Genomic DNA, 20,942 nt, shown 5'->3' with positions numbered 1-20,942 from the left:
TGAACAGGTCCAAAACCTGTTCCTTCATATTCCACTCCTTCCTGTCTATACCGATACCTGCACCTGCTGTGTGAACAGGCCCCTACCTGTTTCTTCTCATACCATGCCAGCCTGTCCTGTGTCTCCAAGCCGTGCCCACCTGTCCTGTGTCTCCAAGCCGTGCCCGCCTGTCCTGTGTCTCCAAGCCGTGCCTGCCTGTCCTGTGTCTCCAAGCCGTGCCTGCCTGTCCTGTGTCTCCAAGCCGTGCCCGCCTGTCCTGTGTCTCCAAGCCGTGCCCGCCTGTCCTTTGTCTCCAAGCCGTGCCCGCCTGTCCTGTGTCTCCAAGCCGTGCCCGCCTGCCCTGTGTCTCCAAGCCGTGTCCGCCTGCCCTGTGTCTCCAAGCTGTGCCTGCTAGCCCTGTGTCTCAGCCTACCTGTCACTTGCACCTGACCAGGTGTCCTGTCCCCGAATGGGATCAGAAGCCACAGCCAGACGCCACCCTGGAGTGGCACCCGGCAGCTACCTGCCGCACAAGCCTGACCTCACCATCAGAGACTCCAGTGAAGACTGAGGTAGCTGTCGTAGTCACGCCGCTTCCAGGGTAGTCTGGTCTGTGGCACAATGGGGCTACAACCCCCGGCTCATGCCCATCAGCCAAGGCGCGAGCGTGACAGTAAGTTCCTTTTGGCGATTACCCTGATCTGCTCCTTATCTACATTTTCCGCTAAGGCTTTTGTTGATTCAGGAGCAGCTTTGAATCTGATGGATTTGGACTTTGCTAAACGTTGTGGTTTTCCCATAATACCCCTGCAGACTCCTATCCCTTTGAGGGGTATTGATGCTACTCCCTTGGTGGAGAATAAACCCCAGTTTTGGACACAGGTGATAATGCGAGTCGCCTCGGACCACCAAGAAAATTGTAAGTTTTTGGTGTTGCACAATTTGCATGATACTATTGTTCTGTGTTTCCCTTGGTTGCAAACTCATAATCCTGTTCTAGATGGAAATCTGTGTCAGTGGTGAGTTGGGGTTGTCAATGTGTTCTTAGTGACACTCCTGTTTTCTCCACCTCTCCCCAGTCTCATGATATTCCTGACTATTTGGCTGATTTTTCTGATGTATTCAGTGAGAGTAAGTCTGCGTCTTTGCCTCCTCATAGGAGTTATGACTGTGCAATTGAGTTAATGCCCAGGTGTAAAGTTCCCAAGGGTCGGCTTTTTAACTTATCAGTACCCGGACATAATGCTATGCGATGTTATATCAAGGAGTCATTGGAGAAGGGTCATATTAGACCATCCTCTTCTCCTTTAGGTGCTGGGGTTTTTTTTGTGGCCAAGAAAGATGGTTCATTAACGCCATGTATTGACTATCGTTCCCATAACAAAATTGTCACTGTCACGCGTGGCTGGACACAGCGCCTCCAGCAGGGCGGATTTAGATGACACGGGTGACCCTGGATACACTGCCTCCAGTTGGGCGAATTTAAATAATAAAACGTGCAGATGGATACGCCGCCTCCAACAGGCAAATTTCGGAAATACACGTATGTCTGGAAACCCCGCCTCCAGTAAGGCAAATTTAAACAATAAAAGGGAAAACCAGGGTAACAATAACAATGGTGGCCCTGCGATAGGGAATGGGGATGTGCAGACCTCCTGCACACCCCTGAGTCAGTGTCTCTACACTCCTAACTTTCCCTAGGCCGGTTCCGCACCGGGCGCCGCTCAGGATACGTTTAAACCCTAGCTCGCCCTCCACCTACCCCTTTCTAGTGTAATGGCCGGTGCGGAAACTAATCCCACCACTGCACTAAAACACACATAAGGAAAAGAGACAAAACAGGAAAACACCACTTAGCTTTGCTCTGTTGCTTACGCTCCCAGCAACAGAGCCCACCACCTGCATCTTTTCCTCCGACCGGCTCCAACACCATAGTGCAGCCTTGGAGCAAACAGAGTCCACCACCTGTGTGCAGCTGTCCAGAAACAGAGTCCAGCATATGAGTCCAGCTTTCCAGCAACCGAGTCCAGTATCATGAGTGCAGCTCTACACCGTAGCTGCCACTCCACCAAGCCATGCAAGAACTCCTTGCTGACACCATGGCTGCAACTCCACCAATCCATGCCAGCCCTCCTCGCAGACACCATAGCTGCCACTCCAGGACTCTCACTGAGCTGCCCGGGACTCTCCTTCAGCTCCATCCTTCACCCAGGCTTGCTTGTAACTGAGGACTATCACCAACCATGATTACCACACCTGACACTCTTTTAAAGAGCAATCACACCTGTTTTATAATTACGTGCACAAAACTAATGTAACCAAAGGGCAATGACCCTAATGGCCACCGGGGAAAACTAAGAAAAAGACACCACTGTGTAATAACCCTTAATGGCCACCGGGTGCAAAACCAACCCTGAGCAAACAGCTTACAGAAAAAAAAGGTTACTTGTGCATTTTCTCTGTCATATCCAACCTGGATCATGACAAAAATCACTGTTAAATATCAGTACCCGTTACCCCTGATTTCTGATTTATTTTCCAGAGTTTAAAGTGCCTGTTGGTTTACCAAGCTTGACCTCCGGGGGCGTATAATCTTATTCGCATCAAGCACAGGGATGAATGGAAGACAGCGTTTAATACTCCGGAGGGACATTTTGAGTACCTGGTGATGCCTTTTGGGCTCACAAATGCCCCTTCTGTCTTCCTGTCTTTTATGAACGATATTTTCCGGGACTTTGTGGATACGTTTTTGATCATTTATCTGGATGATATTTTGATCTTTTCCAGTGATTGGGAGTCTCATGTGGAACATGTCAGGCCAGTGTTCCGGATTTTGAGGGAAAATTCTCTGTATGTTAAGGGATCAAAGTGCCTCTTTGGTGTACAGAGGATTTCATTTTTGGGATTCAATTTGTCCCCGTCAGCTATTGAAATGGACCCGGCCAAGATACAGGCCATTTATGACTGGGTTCAGCCCACTTCTTTGAAGGCACTCCAGAAGTTTTTGGGTTTTGGTAATTTCTACCGTAAATTTATAAGCAATTTTTCTGGTATTGGTAAACCACTGACTGATTTGACCAAAAGGGGTGCTGATGTGGTGAATTGATCTCCAGAGGCAGTTTCAGCATTTCAGGAGCTTAAGCGGAGATTCACTTCTGCTCCAGTTCTACGGCAACCTGACGCCTCACTCCTATTTCAGGTGGAGGTAGATGCTTCTGAGATTGGTGCAGGAGCCGTTTTGTCCCAAAGTGATCCGGTGACTTCTAAGATGAATCCCTGTGCCTTCTTTTCTCGAAAATTCTCCCCATCTGAACGTAACTATGACATGGGGAATCCAGAATTGTTGGCCATGAAATGAGCATTTGAAGACTGGAGACATTGGTTGGAGGGAGATAGACATCAAGTTGTGGTCCTCACTGACCACAAGAATTTGATTTATCTTGAATCAGCCAAACGATTGAATCCTAGACAGCCTAGATGGGCCTTGTTTTTCATATGTTTTAATTTTGTGGTCTCTTTTCTTCCGGGCACTAAGAATGTTAAGGCAGACGCCCTTTCTAGGAGTTTCTTTGCGCATTCTCTTGATGTGACCAAGCCTACTACCATTCTAAATGAGGGTGTAGTTCTTTCCGCCATCTCACCCGATTTGAGACGTGACCTGGAGGAATTTCAGGAGGACAAACCTGAACGTTGCCCTATGGGAAAATTGTATGTCCCTGACCAGTGGAGGAAAAGAGTAATGTCTAAAATTCATTGCTCCGCGTTGGCTGGTCATCCAGGTATTTTTGATACCAGAGATTTGGTGAGTCGGTCTTTTTGGTGGCCTGCCTTATCTCATGATGTCAGGAATTTTGTGCAGTCCTGTGGGAATTGTTCTCGGTCCAAGCCCTGTTCTTGTTCTAGTGGGTTGTTGATGCCCCTGCCGGTGCCCAGGAGGCCGTGGACTCATATCTTAATGGATTTTATTTCCAATCTTCCTGCCTCTCAGAGAATGACTGTTATCTGGGTGATCTGTGATAGATTTTCTAAGATGGTCCATCTTGTACCACTCCCAAAGTTGCCATCTTCTTCTGAGTTGGTGCCCTTGTTTTTACAACAGGTAGTTCGGTTGCACGGGATTCCTGAGAACATTGTGACAGACAGAGGAGTCCAGTTTGTTTCCAGATTTTGGAGAGCTTTTTGTTCCAACCTGGGAATTCACTTATTTTTCTCCTCTGCATTTCATCCTCTGACCAATGGGCAGACTGAGAGAACAAACCAGACTTTGGAATCCTATTTGAGATGTTTCATATCTCCTGATCAGGATGACTGGGTCTCATTTTTGCCCATGGCCGAATTTGCACTAAACAATAGGGCTAGTTCTGCCACTTTGATGTAGCCCTTTTTCTGTAACTTTGGGTTTCATCCTCGATTTTCTTCATGGCAGGTGGAATCTTCGGCCTGCCCAAGTGTGGATTCTGTGGTAGAGAGAATGCAGAAGATTTGGGACCAAGTGGTGGATAAGTTGGCCCACTCTCAGGAAAAAGCCCAACGGTTTTCCAACCGGCATAGGACCATTGGTCCTCGGTTTAAAGTGGGTGATATGGTTTGGTTGTCTTCAAAGAATATTCCTATGAAGGTTGCGTCTCCAGAATTTAAGCCAAGATTCAATGGACCTTATAAGATTTTGGAAATCCTTAATCCCGTTTCTTTCCGTTTGGTGTTGTGAGCTCATTCTCTGGTTCACCAGTTGTGAGTTACCCTTCTGGACTCCCTCTGGTGGTGACGGGAGGTGGTGCGGCTGGTTTGATCGGTGGAGATCTGCCACCTGAGAATTAGGATGACGATTGGATCTCAGGATCCTCAGATTGGATTTAAGACAGCCAACGCCCTATTCAGTTGCTGGTGATTCCTTCTGGCTTGTCAGCTCTTGGTTTTCAGCTCTGTTCCAGTCATCTAAAGCTAAGTTTATCTGCTAATGTTCACACTTGATTTTGTTGGTCTATTCAGTTTTTTGTGTGGTCTGCCAGCCCCGGCTGGGGGCTGAGCTGAATTTCCACTCTTATTTATCAGTATTTTGCCAATTGGCTTTTTATCCCTTACTAGCTCGGTCTCTTTTTGCTCTGTCTCAGAATATTTCAGAGTGCTGATATAGTGGGAGAAGTCTAGTGACTTCAGGGTTAATTTTGCTATCAGAAGTGTTAGACATTATTTTGTAGGGTTTTTTGCAGGTTGCAGACAGTGTCTTCCCTTTCCTTTCCTGTCTAGTTAGTTTGGGCCCCATCATTTGCTCAGCCTATTTTCCTGCCTGTGTTTGTGCCTTCATCTTGTTTCACCGTCAATACATGTGTGGGGGCTATCTATTCCTTTGGGGTCTGCTCTGGGGCAGTTAGTTTTCCCTTTTCTTGCTTTAGGCGTATGTATTCCTCCGGCCGTGACGAGGCGTCTAGGTTCATCATAGGCACGCTCCACGGCTACTGCTAGTTGTGTGGTAAGATCAGGGATCTGCAATCTGCATAGTTACCAACCACTCTGGTTTTCTGTGGCTTAGCTTGTTTTGCTTTTTTCTCCTCGGTGACCCATTCATAACAGTTTGGCTCTTCCAGTTACGTTTAAGATTCATAACGTGTTCCATAAATCCTTCTTCAAGAGGTTTGTAGAGCCACTAGTTTCAATGGTGGTGCCTCCTGACCCTGTATTGGTTAAAGGTAATTTGGAGTATGAGGTAGAGAAAATATTGGATTCTCGTTTGGCTAGACAAAGACTCCAGTACCTGGTCAAATGGAAGGGTTATGGCCAGGAGGATAATTCTTAGGTCTCTGTTTCTGACATTCATGCCAAAAGATTGGTTCGTGCTTTTCCCCGGGCCCATCCTGACCGGCCTGGTGGCGTGGATGAGGGTTCGGTGACCCCTCCTCAAGTGGGGTACTGTTGTGGATTCTCTCTCTGGCTTCCCTCTGGTGATTACTGAAGATATTGGAGCTGGTCAGATTGAGAGTTCTCTTTCTGGGCTCCCTCTGGTGGTTACTGGAGGTAGTGGAGCTGATCTGATTGACAGAGGCTTGCTACCTGATAATGAGGAAGACGATTGGAGATCTGGGGTTTCTGATTGGGATTTAAGACAGCTGACTCCCTCTATCCCTGCTGGTGATTTTTTTCCTGTGCCGCCTGAGGTCTGATGTCTCCTGCTCTTTCCCTGCATGTTCAGCTAAGTGGTTCATTGCTATTCAGTTTGCATTTGATCTTGTTTTGTTTATTTCTGCTTTGTGCGGGTCAGCTAGCTCCGGCTGGGGCTGTGCTGAATCACCGCCCATATGTTACTGCATGTGCCAGTTTGTTTTGTCCCCTTTTATACTGGTCTCATTTTGCTTTGCTTTCAGAATATACCAGAGTGCTGATATAGTGTGGGGCGAAGTCGTGTGACTTCAGTGTTTTTTGCATCAGACGTGTTGGACTTTTGCAGGTTTTTTTGTGTGATTGCAGACAGTGTCTTTCCTTTCCTGTCCTGTCTAGTCAGTGTGGGCCCTATCATTTGCTCAGTCTATTTTTCTGCCTGCGTTTGGTTTTCATCTTGTCTCACCAACAATATTTGTTTGGGGGCTATCCAATCCTTTGGGGTCTGCTCCGGGACAGTTTAGATTTCCCCTTTCTTGCTTTAGGCTTAATTAGCTCTCTGGCTGTGCCGAGGTGTCTAGGATCATCGTAGGTACGCTCCACGGCTACTGCTACTTGTGTGGACAGGATCAGGGGTCTGTATCCGCTTAGTTACCAACCTCTCTGGTTTTCTGTGGCTTAGCCTGGGCCTGATATCCTCCTCAGTGACCCATTCATAACACACAACCAAAAACGTTACATTTGTAGAGAGGTTAGCAAAGGCCTATGATGAAAGAAACACCACTCCTAGAGTAAAGCACGGAGGTGGATCGCTGATGTTTTGGGGATGTGTGAGCTACAAAGGCAAAGGAAACTTGGTCAAAATTGAAAGAAAGATGAATGCAGTATGTTATCAGCAAATACTGGAGGCAAATTTACAATCTGCCCGGAAGCTGCATCTGGGACGTACTTCAACGTTTCAACATGACAATGATCCAAAACACAAGGCCAAGTCAACCTGTCATTGGCTACAGCTGAACAAAGTGAAGGTACTGGAGTTGCCATCTCAGTCTCCTGACCTTAATATCTCTGGGGAGATCTCAAGCGCGCAGTTCATGCTAGACAGCCCAGGAATTTACTGGAACTGGAGGCTTTTTGACAAGAAGAGTGGGCAGCTTTACCATCTGAGAAAATAAAGAACCTCATCCAAAACTACCACAAAAGACTTCAAGCTGTCATTGATGTTAGAGGGGGCAATACACGATATTAAGAAATGGGTATGTGAACTTTTGATCAGGGTCATTAGGACGTTTTGGGTTGTCATTATGATTTAAAAAGAGAAAACACAGTAGTTTGACAAAAAATGGCTTCACCCAACCACTAACCATGAGTGGAGAACAAGTTTTGGTGTTATCATTCATATTCTCTGAAAAAAGGCCAAAAAAGCAAAAATTCTGCCGGGGTATGTAAACTTTTGAGCACAACTGTAAGTATTAATAATGGAGAAAAAAATATTTATTATCCATTTTATTAATAATTAAAGGTAGTGTGTATTATCACCTCAGATTATCATCAAACGACGCCCAGTCTTGTATGTGGTCAATCTACTGCTTCCAAGTGCCTTTCTGATGTTAATAGATATCTTCAGTTTCAACCTTCCACCACACGGTATGGACCGAGCCACCTTCAAAATGACCTTGCTGTTGGGCTATATGGTATTTATTCTAATCATAAATGATTTGCTGCCTGCTACATCCAGTGGAACACCACTTATAGGTAAGAGTTACAATGATTGTCATCTTTTTACCTTTTGCATTTTTCATGTGTTACTTTTTTCAACTGTAACATGTTTAATGTGAACCTGGCAGTTTATTCATGTTATCCAAACACGGGAAACATGAAGCAGACACTGAATGCTTTATTGCTGCAGTGTAAGGGAAACTGTCAGTATGATAAACCAATCCAAGCGGTCTATATTGGTATGTGGGTCATAGGAAGCTGAATAAAATGGTACTTTAATATCTGCAATCCAATGTATTATTCCACGGTAATTCACATTTTTCTTAATATGCATATTAGCTTTTAATATCTATAGGTTGTACATAAATCTCCCTGAGAATTTGCCTCTAGAGCTTATTTTAAATGAAAGTGGGAGTTACAAGTGAAATACCAAAAATAGAAATATGCACTCCCAAACAACAGAGAGGAACACCAGGGAGAGGATGAAGACTTACTCAGCCAAAACACCAAGCAACAGTCACAGATCAACACTCCAAACGTCTCTACCAACAATTGACACTTCCACTCCACACCAGGCAGTACAAGAATAACACTGGCAATCCAGATTGCCAGAGGCAAGTACATATAAGAGAGGGGAATGGCCAATACTGAACAGCTGATATCATCCAAGCAGGAAAGCTACAGAGACTCAAAGCTGAACAGTTTAACCCCTGCACTGCTAACAGAAAACTGCACCGTATAATATGAAGAAGTACTTCTGTTCAGTGCAGGAGTGCGGGAAATCAGATACTGCAGCCTTCTGGCTCAGCTCTGTCACTGTCCCATCTTAGTGTTTCCCTTTGTTTTTGGATTTCTCGGTGTTTGTCTCAGCTTTGACTCTGACCTGATTTTGTCTCTTGCATCTGGTACTTCTGCTTTGGAATGGTATTGACCCTCTGGCGCTCCACTGACTCTGTGCTTGTTTTTTCCCTTTGTACTGCGTGACGGTCTAGGTTTTGACTTGGCTTGTTTGACTCCTCTGCTGCCACATGGTGGTAGCCTCATTGCAGCGCTGCAGGTCTGCTCTTGCAGACTTGCTGTTCTCCTTCCACTCTATTGCCATCTAGTGGAGCTTGCAGCTACCTGCATAGCTGCAGCATGAAAGAAGATATGTAATTCCAGGTCTTTTCCACACCCAGCACCGCCTCCTCCTGCTTGAGTGAAAACTTCTTTGCTGTGTGACTTTAGGCAAAGGAACCGTCAGTCAAGATGGAAGAGGTGGCGCTGTGTGCAGGAGAATAGAGCTGGAGTGACAGAGGATTCGGATCTACAGATATGTCCCTTCAGTCTCATTTGCATATTGATTACAGTGCTGATTTCCCTGTAACAGAGGTATGGACTGGCCATGTAAAGGTATTGCTGGACTTATCTTTGAGAGAGCTACATGCACATATAATTAGTCTAGGGGGGGGATTCTGCTGACAGATACCCTTCAACGTTACCCAATTGAATAAATGTATGCATAACAAAAACTATCCTGTGTAATATGTATGTACCACTTTTTATTCTTTCCTATAGGTATTTATGTGTCACTGTGCCTGGCCTTACTGGTTATTGGATTGTTAGAAACTGTCTTTATTATGAATATTTTGTATAAAGGTTCCTTGACAAGTCCACATGCGCCAATCTGGTTACATACATTAGTCCTTCACTATATTTCTCTTGTGGTATGCTACAAAACACAAGCTCTTTTTGACACAGAACAACAGCAGAATACCATATGTAAAGCTGCAGGTATGTATGATTTTCTGTCAGAGTGATAGTCAATTATTAAATAAAATTTACATTTTGTTAAGATAAATATTGTTCTGAGATTATTTTAAGTAAGAAAAAATATATCATAGCTTGGATAAAACAAAATGTCAGTATCACTTTCTAGATAAATATTAATATTTTGAGTATTCAATACTTCTCAGCCTTTACAAATCAAGTCCTATCAGTTTAATTAAACATAGCTGGACTCCAGTGAAAGAGTAGAACCATCTCAAGGAGAATCACAAGGAAATGGACAGCATGTGACTTAAATATGAGTGTCTGAGCAAAGGGTCTGAATACTTATGACCATGTGATATTTCAGTTTTCTTTTTAATAAATGTGCAAAAATTTCTACATTTCTGTTTTTTTCAGTCAAGATGGGGTGCAGAGTGTACATTAATGAGAAAAAAAATGAACTTTTTTAAATTTACCAAATGGCTGCAATGAAACAAAGAGTGAAAAATTTAAAGGGGTCTGAATACTTTCCTTTTTCAAACAAACTTTATTAGGTTTTTAGACACATATTTATACAGGAATAAATTTGCTTATTAAGCTTAATAATAAAAATAATTAGGGGGGAGAATAAAAGGAAAAGGAACAAAAATAAAACAAAACTAAACTATAAACGTAACAGTAGAATTTACAGTCTTTTAAATGCGGATAGGGATTTACACTTATATTTCAAGTACAATAAAACATTTTTCGTGATAGGAGAGAGATAGCATTACTAATTATCAAGAGGTAAAGCTAAGCCAGGGTTCCCATCTCTTATAATAAGTTTTATAGTAATTATTGGCTATTGCATGGCTCTCTTCATAGGAGTTATGTAAAGTGATCTTGTCAACAATATCACACAGAGCAGGTACAGAATATTCCTTCCACAAGGCCGCGATTGCGTTTTTAGTAAACAGAATATATGTATTATTATAGGTTTATTTGATGATTAAAGACATCGAGGTCTAGTGAAAGCAGAGTCATTTGAGGTGTTAGGACAATATTCTGTTTAGTGATTTTATTGATCATTGTATAAATTCCTTTCCACATCGAATTACGGTTTGGACGTTCCCAGAATATATGTAACTAGATGGTGGCTCGATTATAACGCATTGGGTATTCTAGAATATGTATGTAGTTTATTTATGAAGTTTTAATAATAATGCAATAATGCACCCCCCAATCCTGATATGCATGGTCCTCTCACCCCCCAATCCTGATATGCATGGTACCCCTCCCCCCTATCCTGGTATGCATGGTCCTGTCACCCTCCAATCCTGATATGCATGGTCCTCTCACCCCCCAATCCTGGTAAGCATGGTCCCCCTCTCCCTCCAATCCTGGAATGCATGGTCCCCTTACCTCCAATCCTGATATGCATGGCCCTTTCACCCCCCAATCCTGGTATGCATGGTCCCCCTCACCCCCCTTACCTGGTATGCATGGTCCCGTCACCCTCCTTTCCTGGTATGCATGGTTCTCTCACCCCCCCTTTCCTGGTATGCATGGTCCCGTCACCCCCCTTTTCATGGTATGCATGGTCCTCTCACCTCCCTTTCCTGGTATGCATGGTCCCGTCACCCCCTTTTCCTGGTATGCATGGTCGCCTCACCTCCCTTTCCTGGTAAGCATGGTCCCTTCACCCCCCTTTCCTGCTATGCATGGTCCCCCTCACCCCCTTTCCTGGTATACATGGTCCCATCACCCCCTTTCCTGGTATACATGGCCCCGTCACCCCCCTTTCCTGTATGCATGGTCCCCCTAACCCCCCTATCCTGGTATGCATGGCCACCTCACCCCCCTTTCCTGGTAAGCATTGTCACCCTCACCCCCTATCCTGGTATGCATGGTCACCCTCACCCCCCTATCCTGGTATGCATGGTCACCCTCACCCCCCTATCCTGGTATGCATGGTCACCCTGACCCCCCTATCCTGGTATGCATGGTCACCCTCACCCCCCTTTCCTGGTATGCATGGTCACCTTCACCCCCCTATCCTTGTATGCATGGTCACCCTCACCCCCCTATCCTGGTATGCATGGTCACCCTCATCCCCCTATCCTGGTATGCATGGACACCCTGACCCCACTATCCTGGTATTCATGGTCACCCTCACTCCCCTTTCCTGGTATGCAAGGTCCCCCTCCCCCCATTTGCAGGTATGCAAGGTCCCCAACCCCCTCCCCCCATTGCTGGTATGCATGGTCCCCCGCCCCCCATTGTTGGTATGCATGGTCCCCCTCCCCCCATTGGTAGTATGCATGGTCCCCCTCCCCCCCATTGCTGGTATGCATGGTCCCCCTCACCCCCCTTTGCTGGTATGCATGGTCCCCTCACCCCCCTTTCCTGGTATGCATGGTCCCGTCACCCCCTATCCTGGTATGCATGATCCCCCTCACCCCCCTTTCCTGGTATGCATGGTCCCCTCACCTCCCTCTCCTGGTAAGCTTGGTCCCCTCACCCCCCTTTCCTGGTATGCATGGTCCCCCTCACCCCCCTTTCCTGGTATGCATGGCCCCCCTCACCCCCCTTTCCTGGTATGCATGGTCCCCCTCATCCCCTTTCCTGGTATGCATGGTCCCGTCACCTCCCTTTCCTGGTATGCATGGTCCCGTCACCTCCCTTTCCTGGTAAGCATGGTCCCCTCACCGACCTTTCCTGGTATGCATGGTCCCCCTCACCCCCCTTTCCTGGTATGCATGGCCCCCCTCATCCCCCTTTCCTGGTATGCATGGTCCCATCACCCCCTATCCTGGTATGCATGGTCCCCCTCATCCCCCTTTCCTGGTATGCATGGTCCCCTCACCTCCCTTTCCTGGTAAGCTTGGTCCCCTCACCCCCCTTTCCTGGTATGCATGGTCCCCCTCACCCCCCTTTCCTGGTATGCATGGTCCCCCTCATCCCCTTTCCTGGTATGCATGGTCCCGTCACCTCCCTTTCCTGGTATGCATGGTCCCCCTCACCCCCCTTTCCTGGTATGCGTGGTCCCCCTCACCTCCCTTTCCTGGTATGCATGGCCCCCCTCACCCCCCTTTCCTGGTATGCATGGTCCTGTCGCCCCCCTTTCCTTGTTATGCATGGTCCCCCTCATCCCCTTTCCTGGTTTGCATGGTCCCGTCACCCCCCTTTCCTGGTATGCATGGTCCCCTCACCCCCATTTCCTGGTATGCATGGTCACCCTCACCCCTCTATCCTGGTATGCATGGTCACCCTCACCCCCATATCCTGGTATGCATGGTCACCCTCACCCCCCTTTCCAGGTATGCATGGTCACCCTCACCCCCCTTTCCTGGTATGCATGGTCACCCTCACCCCCCTTTCCTGGTATTCATAGTCCCCCTCCCCCCATTGCTGGTATGCATGGTCCCCCTTCCCCCCATTGCTGGTATGCATGGTCTCCCTCACCCCCTTTGCTGGTATGTATGGTCACCCTCACCCCCCTTTCCTGGTATGCATGGTCCCCCTCACCCCCCTTTGCTGGTATGCATTGTCCCCCTCACCCTCCTTTCCTGGTATGCATGGTCCCCCTCACCCCCATTGCTGGTATGCATGGTCCCCCTCACCCCCCTTTGCTGGTATGCATGGTCCCCTCACCCCCCTTTCCTGGTATGCATGGTCCCGTCACCCCCTATCCTGGTATGCATGATCCCCCTCACCCCCCTTTCCTGGTATGCATGGTCCCCTCACCTCCCTCTCCTGGTAAGCTTGGTCCCCTCACCCCCCTTTCCTGGTATGCATGGTCCCCCTCACCCCCCTTTGCTGGTATGCATGGTCCCCCTCACCCCCCTTTGCTGGTATGCATGGTCCCCCTCACCCCCCTTTGCTGGTATGCGTGGTCTCTGATAAAAAAAAAAAAAGTTATATACTAACCTTCCGACGGCCCGCGATCTCCACTCCACGCGCCTGGCCTCGCGGTCCCAGTAATGCATTGCACGAAACACCGCGATGACAAGTATACACAGTAAATGGAGGGCACCACCAGAAAAATTTATATTTATATGTAAGAGCAAGAGGTCTCACCAGGGTATGCAAGTAGACATGTAATAGAGCAAGAAAAAGTCAAACCCATAAAAGGGAGCACCTCAATTGCATAAGAAATATATATATACCAAATATATGTGTAATACAAAATTTGAATTTTTATTATTCACCAAAAAAATACATACAGAGACAAAACAAAACACATATAGTATAAAAACAATTAAAATTGCATCTGTGTGCAAAGGAGACTCAAGACCATATGCCACACCTCAGTATAAAGGCAATGGCAAACCACAGCAGGCTCCCAAAAAAGGCACTGAATGAATACATATAACTGGCTTTAGAAATGTATGCCTACAAATGTACAAGCATGTATCACAAAAAACTTATATAAATATAATATGCGCAAAAAAATTGCATATATACGTAGAGAGTGACAAATGACACAATGTAACAATGAGTATACAATACCAAAAGAGGGTCCAACAGCATTTGTGATCAAAAATTAGTTTTAAAAAAATCCAGTTGCTAATATGAAACAATGGTAACCCCTTAAAGGGGGAAATTTTATCACTGAGTCAAATGTGAAGGACTATATGAGAAATGTCCAAGAGATGGTAAGACTGAATGAGGCTATGTGCCCACGTAGCGGTTTATTCCGGACACTAAAAACCGGACTCCTACCCAGAAATTGCACATTTTTTTCCGCGCGATTTTGCAGCGATTTTCGCGTGCGATATTCAAGCACTTTCCAAGCGATTTGAAGCATCGCTTGGAAAGTGATTGACAGGTTGGTCACACTCGTCAAAGATAGTGTTTGACAAGTGTGAGTAGCTTTTTACTATTGAGGCCGCCTATGCGGCCTCAATAGTAAAAGATAGAATGTTAAAATGCTAAAAAAAAATAAAAAAACCGGGGTATATTTACCTTCCGGCGTCACGCGCTGCCTTCCCGGCCTCAGCGTTCCCAGTAATGCCTTGCGCGACCTGTGATAACCTTGGTCTCGTGTTGCTATAGCGATCTCGCGAGACCACGTCATCACAGGACCTTGCCGCAAGGCATTACTGGGAACGCTGAGGCCGGGAATGCAGTGCGGGACGCCGGAAGGTAAATATACCCCGATTTTTTATTTTTTATTCTTTTTTTTACAGGGGTATGGTACCCAGGGCCTGGAGGACAGTCTCCTCTCCTCCACACCGTGGGTACCAACCGCACATGAGACGCTTAACTTCCCGCATGGTAGGCATAGCCACATGCAGGAAGTAAGCGATTCTCATGCATTCCTATGGGTGCGGAATCGCGGCAATTCTTTGCGATTCCGCACAAAAGAATGAGCATGCTGCGATTTTTTCCGCGATGCGATTCCGACGCGGAAAAAAGCGCAGCATTAGCACAGCATGTGCGGAATGCCATAGGAATGCATGGGGGGGGTTCTGTACACGATTTTTAAACGTTTTTGCGCCGAAAATCGCGGCAAAAATGCTTAAAAATCGCTACGTGGGCACACAGCCTAAGTGTGTAAAAACACACTAAGGTGCAGAGAAGCTGAGAATCAGGGCAATGGTTTGTCCCAGAAACATGAAAAAAAGCCAGCAGCGCCACCAGGGATAAGGGGAGCCAGTGTGTGGGATGAGATCCCATGCGTATTGCCACACAAGAGGTGGCTTCCTCAGGGTAAAATAGCATGGTGTGCTTAACGTTCTGAAGCCATATATACTTTTTTCTGTATAATTAGCACATGGCTCACCTGTGAGGAGGAGGAGTCGGCATTCAAGGTGCACAATAGCACATATGCAGGAGAATGACCGCAGCCATCTTGTGCATAGGGAGATGATTGAAATAAAGTTGAATAAAAAAAAACCCTTTCCTGGTATGCATGGTCCCCCTCACCCCCCTTTGCTGGTATGCGTTGTCCCCCTCACCCCCCTTTCCTGGTATGCGTGGTCTCTGTTAAAAAAAAAAATAGTTATATACTCACCTTCTGACGGCCCACGATCTCCACTCCATGCGCCCGGCCTCGCGGTCCCAGTAATGCATTGCGCGAAACACCGCGATGACATCGCACTCTCGCGAGAGTGACATCATCTCCGGTCTAAGGCGCAATGCATTACTGGGACCGCGAGGCCGGGCGCATGGAAAGAAGATCGGAGGCCGTCGGAAGGTGAGAATAACATTTTTTTTATTTTAATTCTCTTTTTTACAGATTAAGGCCTTCGCCCGACTGGCGGCCGTGACCAATCAGCGGCAGGCACAGCTTAGCATTACAATCAGCTGCACCTGTCGCTGATTGGTCAGCGACCCACGATTTCGGTTACAGACAGACAGATATGATAAGACGATTATATATATAGATAGGTCACCTTTTAAACCACATCCACTCCAGCAATTCGGAGATTTATCAGGGAATATTCTAGCTAGTTTAACAGGAGTAAAATACCCTCTAGACACTTTTTGACTTCCAGCGAAGTTTGTTGTTGGGTTACACAGTAATAAGCCAATAGGTTCCGTAATAAACAATTTATTTTTTAAGAGATTTGGTATAGGTTTTTTTAATTGAGTTGGACACGAGAAATCTTCGTTAGAAAAGCCATTTTGAGTTACTAAAATTCCTTTATGTTTGAAATTTTTTTTGTCATATAAATCTTTTATCTTAAGAATTTTTTTATATTTCCAAGTGTCCGGAATTTCCTTTTTTCAATGATCATTTCAAAAATTTTTAGAGGTATATCTTTAACTTGATCATATCTAAGATCTTTTTTACTCTGAGTATGAGTCTTTGCTAGGTGCTTCCAAGCCAGTAAAGTAGCCGAGAGAGTAGGAGAAGATGGAAGATCTGATGAATGCTTTCCTTACCCACTGTATATCAAAAGAATGAGGACCCTTGGAGACTTTGACTTGACTGTCTCATTTTCCCACATAGACCTGAATTGAAATAGCAGCAGAATTTGAATATCCATTCAAAAGGAGTTTTCAGTAGTTAGACATTAGTCAGCAGATACCTCTCCTAGTGTATCTACTGACAATATATAGCCAACTTTGGAAACTTTGCTTTGACAGCAACTTGGTTGCTTTTGCTCTGTCTTGTTCAGCTACTTTCTCTATACAGATCAATCTTACCAGTGGCTATGGTATAGATACAAGAGGAAAGCTAAAGTGTGCACCAGGAGGCAAATAAAATAAATGAAGGTCTGTATTTAAAACTAAATTGAAGGTTAACACAGAGTTTTTTAGGGTAATATTTTTTCTAACTGAAAACTCCACATCTGAAAACCAAATTGTAAAAGACACGTTTATTTTTGGGGTGTGTTTTGTAAGAACTTGTGTTTTTTGAAGCCCTTCTCGCAAAAGGACATTGCATTCACGTCCTGGGAAAGGATACTCAGAGGAAGAGGTTCAGGAGCTGAACTCCTTCCACACGTGGCAGATACTGACTACATTATATAGCCAGCATCTGTCTCTAGCAGCCACGGCTGACGATGAGTTCCGTCTGCAGCTATTAACCATTTAAGTGCCGCTGCCAATCTCTGATAGTGGCATCTAAAAGGAAGGTTTGTCAGTGCCAACGCGCACCAGCTGCCATTGCCCCCTTACATTGCGTAGTACCTTCATTTGTCCACAAGATGGGGGCATTTCAGTACACACAGTTCTTAGATTAATAGATAAGTCAGGACATGTTTAGCTTAGGAGGGGCTTGCCCTAAGTTAAACTGCAGGATTTCCTGTATTGAGTCAGTCGGGCTAGGGAGCTGGAGCAGCTCAATTGGGGCCAGAGAGCCCCTCATCAGGGGGCTAATGCCCTGGGGACAACGCAGTGCCCCCGTAATGTTTGAAGCTTAAGTGTTATGAATGGGCACCGAGGAAGATAGCAGGCCCAGGCTAAGCCATAGAAAACCAGAGAGGTTGGTAACTAAGCGGATGCAGACCCCTGTTCCTGTCCACACAACTAGCAGTAGCTGTGGAGCGTACCTACGATGATCCTAGATGCCTCGGCACAGCCGGAGAGCTAACTAAGCCTAAAGCAAGAAAGGGGAAATCTAAACTGCCCCGGAGCAGACCCCAAAGGAATAGATAGCCCCCAAACATATATTGTCGGTGAGACAAGATGAAAATACAAACGCAGGCAGAAAAATAAACTGAGCAAACGATGGGGCCAACACTGACTAGACAGGACAGGAAAGGAAAGACTGCAATCACGCAAAAAACCCTGCAAAAGTCCAACACGTCTGATGCAAAAAACACTGAAGTCACACGACTTCGCCCCCCTCTATATCAGCACTCTGCTGGTATATTCTGAAAGCAAAGCAAAAAGAGACCAATATAAAAGGGGACAAAACAAACTGGCACATGCAGTAACATATGGGCGGTGATTCAGCACAGCCCCAGCCGGAGCTATCTGACCCGCACAAAGCAGAGATAAACAAAACCAGATCAAATGCAAACAGAATATCAATGAACCACATAGCTGAACATGCAGGGAAAGAACAGGAGACATCAGACCTCAGGCGGCACAGGAAAAAAAATCACCAGCAGGGATAGAGGGAGTCAGCTGTCTTAAATCCCAATCAGAAACCCCAGATCTCCTATCGTCTTCCTCATTATCAGGTGGCAAGCCTCTGTCAATCAGATCAGCTCCACTACCTCTAGTAACCACCAGAGGGAGCCCAGAAAGAGAACTCTCAATCTGACCAGCTCCACTATCTTCAGTAATCACCAGAGGGAAGCCAGAGAGAGAATTCACAACACTTAAGTCCAGCCATCCAGGGCCAGTGGGAAGAAGACTGCAGCAGTGACAGCAGTGAGAGCAGTGTCAGTGCAAGGAGAGGCCGGTGCTCTAATTGTGGACACAGCAGAAAGGACGGGAAGGTCACTCACCATGTGGCAGATCTCATCCTGGGTGCATTCTCTCACAGCCGGGGCAAGACGGCTAAGGGAACCACCAGTGAAAGTGAGTCTGGACAGGGAGGATGCTGAGGGGCCTTGTGTCACGGTCCAACTCGGGTACGTGCTGTGTGACAGTGAGAGAAGTACAGGGAAAGTGGAAGATATGTACTGCTTGAAACATGATGTTAATGCTGTAACAGAACGGGATGTGCTGTGTTCTGAAGTGAGTAAAGTTGTTAAAGTTGGCATGAGCTGTGTCTCAATTCTTGCAAATCTGCCTGGAGAGGTCTCCTGCAGCAGAGGGAAGATCCTGAAGGAGCTGGACCTGGAGACACAGGTATGCTGATTAATGGACATTATTTTCATGTAAGAGGAGGTCAGGGCACAGAGATGAATAAGTGTGCGGCCATGACAACAGCCCTGGCCCTCCCTTACAATGGTGTGAAATGAACAATTGTAAAATTTGACTAGTAAAACAGGTGTGAAAATAATTGTTTGCTACACTCACACTTTGGGAGGTAGACAGTCACAGTTCAATGTTTGGAGTTTGGAAAATTTTCTTTTATAGTTTAAAAAAAAAACAATTATTCTCTTCTTCACAAAAAAGAATTGCACAGGAAATGCAAAAACTCAGTACAGTCGTACTCATTGACTTGCATGGCCAAGTGCGAGTCGAATATCTGATCAAACTTGGACATGCAGCTTTTTTTTCCATGGACTGGCTCGTTCCAAGGTAAAAATCTGACATGGGCATGGCCCCATAGAATAATATGGGGATGAGTGCTACACTTCAAAACTACGGATAGCACTCATCCGAATATTACGGTTGTCTGCACAAGCCCTAACTCTGCTGTCGACTCCCACCCTATCTCTTTCTCCCCCTATAATTAAATCTCTATCATTTGCGGACTACTACTTTCATCTTCTTCACTGCTCCAATTGTTCAGTACATTACTGTCTGGAGTATTTCTCCAATGTTTAAGGGTTTTCCCTTCCTGTATAGCTATTGCTGAGCTGTGAGCACTGACATCTTCTCACTTTGTTAAATCACCCTGAAATTACTGCTGCATTCTCTGCCTAGTCTTTTATACAGGCCATGATTGTCCTTCCTAACTGGCTGTGCTATATCATGTGAAGTGATAACTGCATGGCATTATGGAGAAGCCTGTGCGGTCAGGCCTGAACTCATGTCAGCCTTCTATAACAGATTTAATCTGCATTGTGCAAAAAAGCAGCTGGCATTTGTTTGACAATTTGTGCAAATTAAATTACAGACTGTTTCATTTTATTGGTACCTACAAATTTCCTAAAACTCTATCTAATCGATTTGCTCATCTCTCCATGTTTTATTAGTACACACACCACGGATTAATGACACTTCCAATTGGAAAATATGCTTTATTCAAACCATATTCAAAAATATGTTCCACATGCTAGTCCAACTAATGCATTTCTAGCAAACAGACTAAGGTGCCGCGTGCGCTCTAAATGCGTCAGTTTTATCACTATGTGGAACTTTTTTTAAAATATGGAGTGAACAAAAAATGTATCATAATTTTAACCTTGATAGTGCTATGAATCCTTGGTGTTAGTGGAAATTTGTTGTGGATGATGTCAAAGCAACAGCACAATAACATTCTTGTAAAAAGCGTTTGGAAATGATGTCACTGTCTATTGTTTGTTCTTGACTCTGGTTTCATATACAGGGGATAAGTATGATATGGAAGCCTCACAAGAAACATCTATACACGGAAAACAGCCCCAGATATTTCTAAGCAGCATCTCAGACGATCTGCACACTATAAGGCAGCAGATGGAAGGTCGTAATAAAAGTCGAAAAGTAGAAGAGCAATGGCTGCAAATTGGGCTTATTCTGGATGCACTGGTTTACCGGCTCTACCTGTTCTTCATGGTTGTTTATGCTGTTGTACTTGGAGCTATATGGGCGACATGGTATCAAGCATGAATTATGGAATGTTTTCTCATGAAATAAATATTATATAAGTATAACGAATTTAAGTCAGAAATGTTGAGAAACTGATAACTCAGCTTAAGCTACTGGAGCTTGAATATTTGTATTCTGCTATTAAACAGTCCAAACATTATGTTTAACTTGTATTTTTTTATTAAAGCAAAATGGAAAAAAGTTGAGAAAAAAAGATTCACGCATAGTCTGTTGCAGGCGGACTAGAGCCCTGCATACCTCTTCCTACCTGGCAGCATCCCCAGCACCTCTTTTGTTTAGTAGACCCGGCGTGACATCATTGCGCTTTGTACAACAATGTTGTTGCGAGGGTCCTGCAAGTGTGAAGGAGAGAATCACTAATGAAATCAATTATTAAACCTTATATAATCAGTTCAGATATGATGTGACAAAGATGGCGTCAGTATCCTGAAACAGCACCCTGGAAGGAATCTTTGAAATGCGAAAGTTAAGACACACTGAAGAACATATATGGAGTGGAGTTGGCATCGACCTATCATAGACTGACACTGGCTGTT

General features: G+C 45.4%; 1 protein-coding gene across 3 annotated transcripts in view; it reads left to right on the top strand.

Annotated features, from left to right (window-relative positions):
- Positions 1–20,545, top strand: part of LOC141100655 (5-hydroxytryptamine receptor 3A-like) — a 74,686-nt gene extending 54,141 nt beyond the window's left edge. For all 3 annotated transcript variants that reach the window (XM_073589270.1, XM_073589269.1, XM_073589271.1), the window contains 3 exons: positions 7,617–7,827; positions 9,349–9,564; positions 20,147–20,545. In XM_073589270.1, the coding sequence (XP_073445371.1) occupies positions 7,617–7,827; positions 9,349–9,564; positions 20,147–20,406 (687 nt within the window). In that variant the 3' untranslated portion in view covers positions 20,407–20,545. The remainder of the gene's footprint in view (positions 1–7,616; positions 7,828–9,348; positions 9,565–20,146) is intronic.
- Positions 20,546–20,942: the final 397 nt, after the last annotated feature.

Source organism: Dendrobates tinctorius, unplaced genomic scaffold (genome assembly GCF_039654945.1).
Source record: "Dendrobates tinctorius isolate UK_male_01 unplaced genomic scaffold, ASM3965494v1 ptg000107l, whole genome shotgun sequence".
NCBI lineage: Eukaryota > Metazoa > Chordata > Amphibia > Anura > Dendrobatidae > Dendrobates > Dendrobates tinctorius.
Note: the sequence above shows the minus strand (reverse complement) of the source record. Positions and strands in the feature narration are given on the sequence as shown.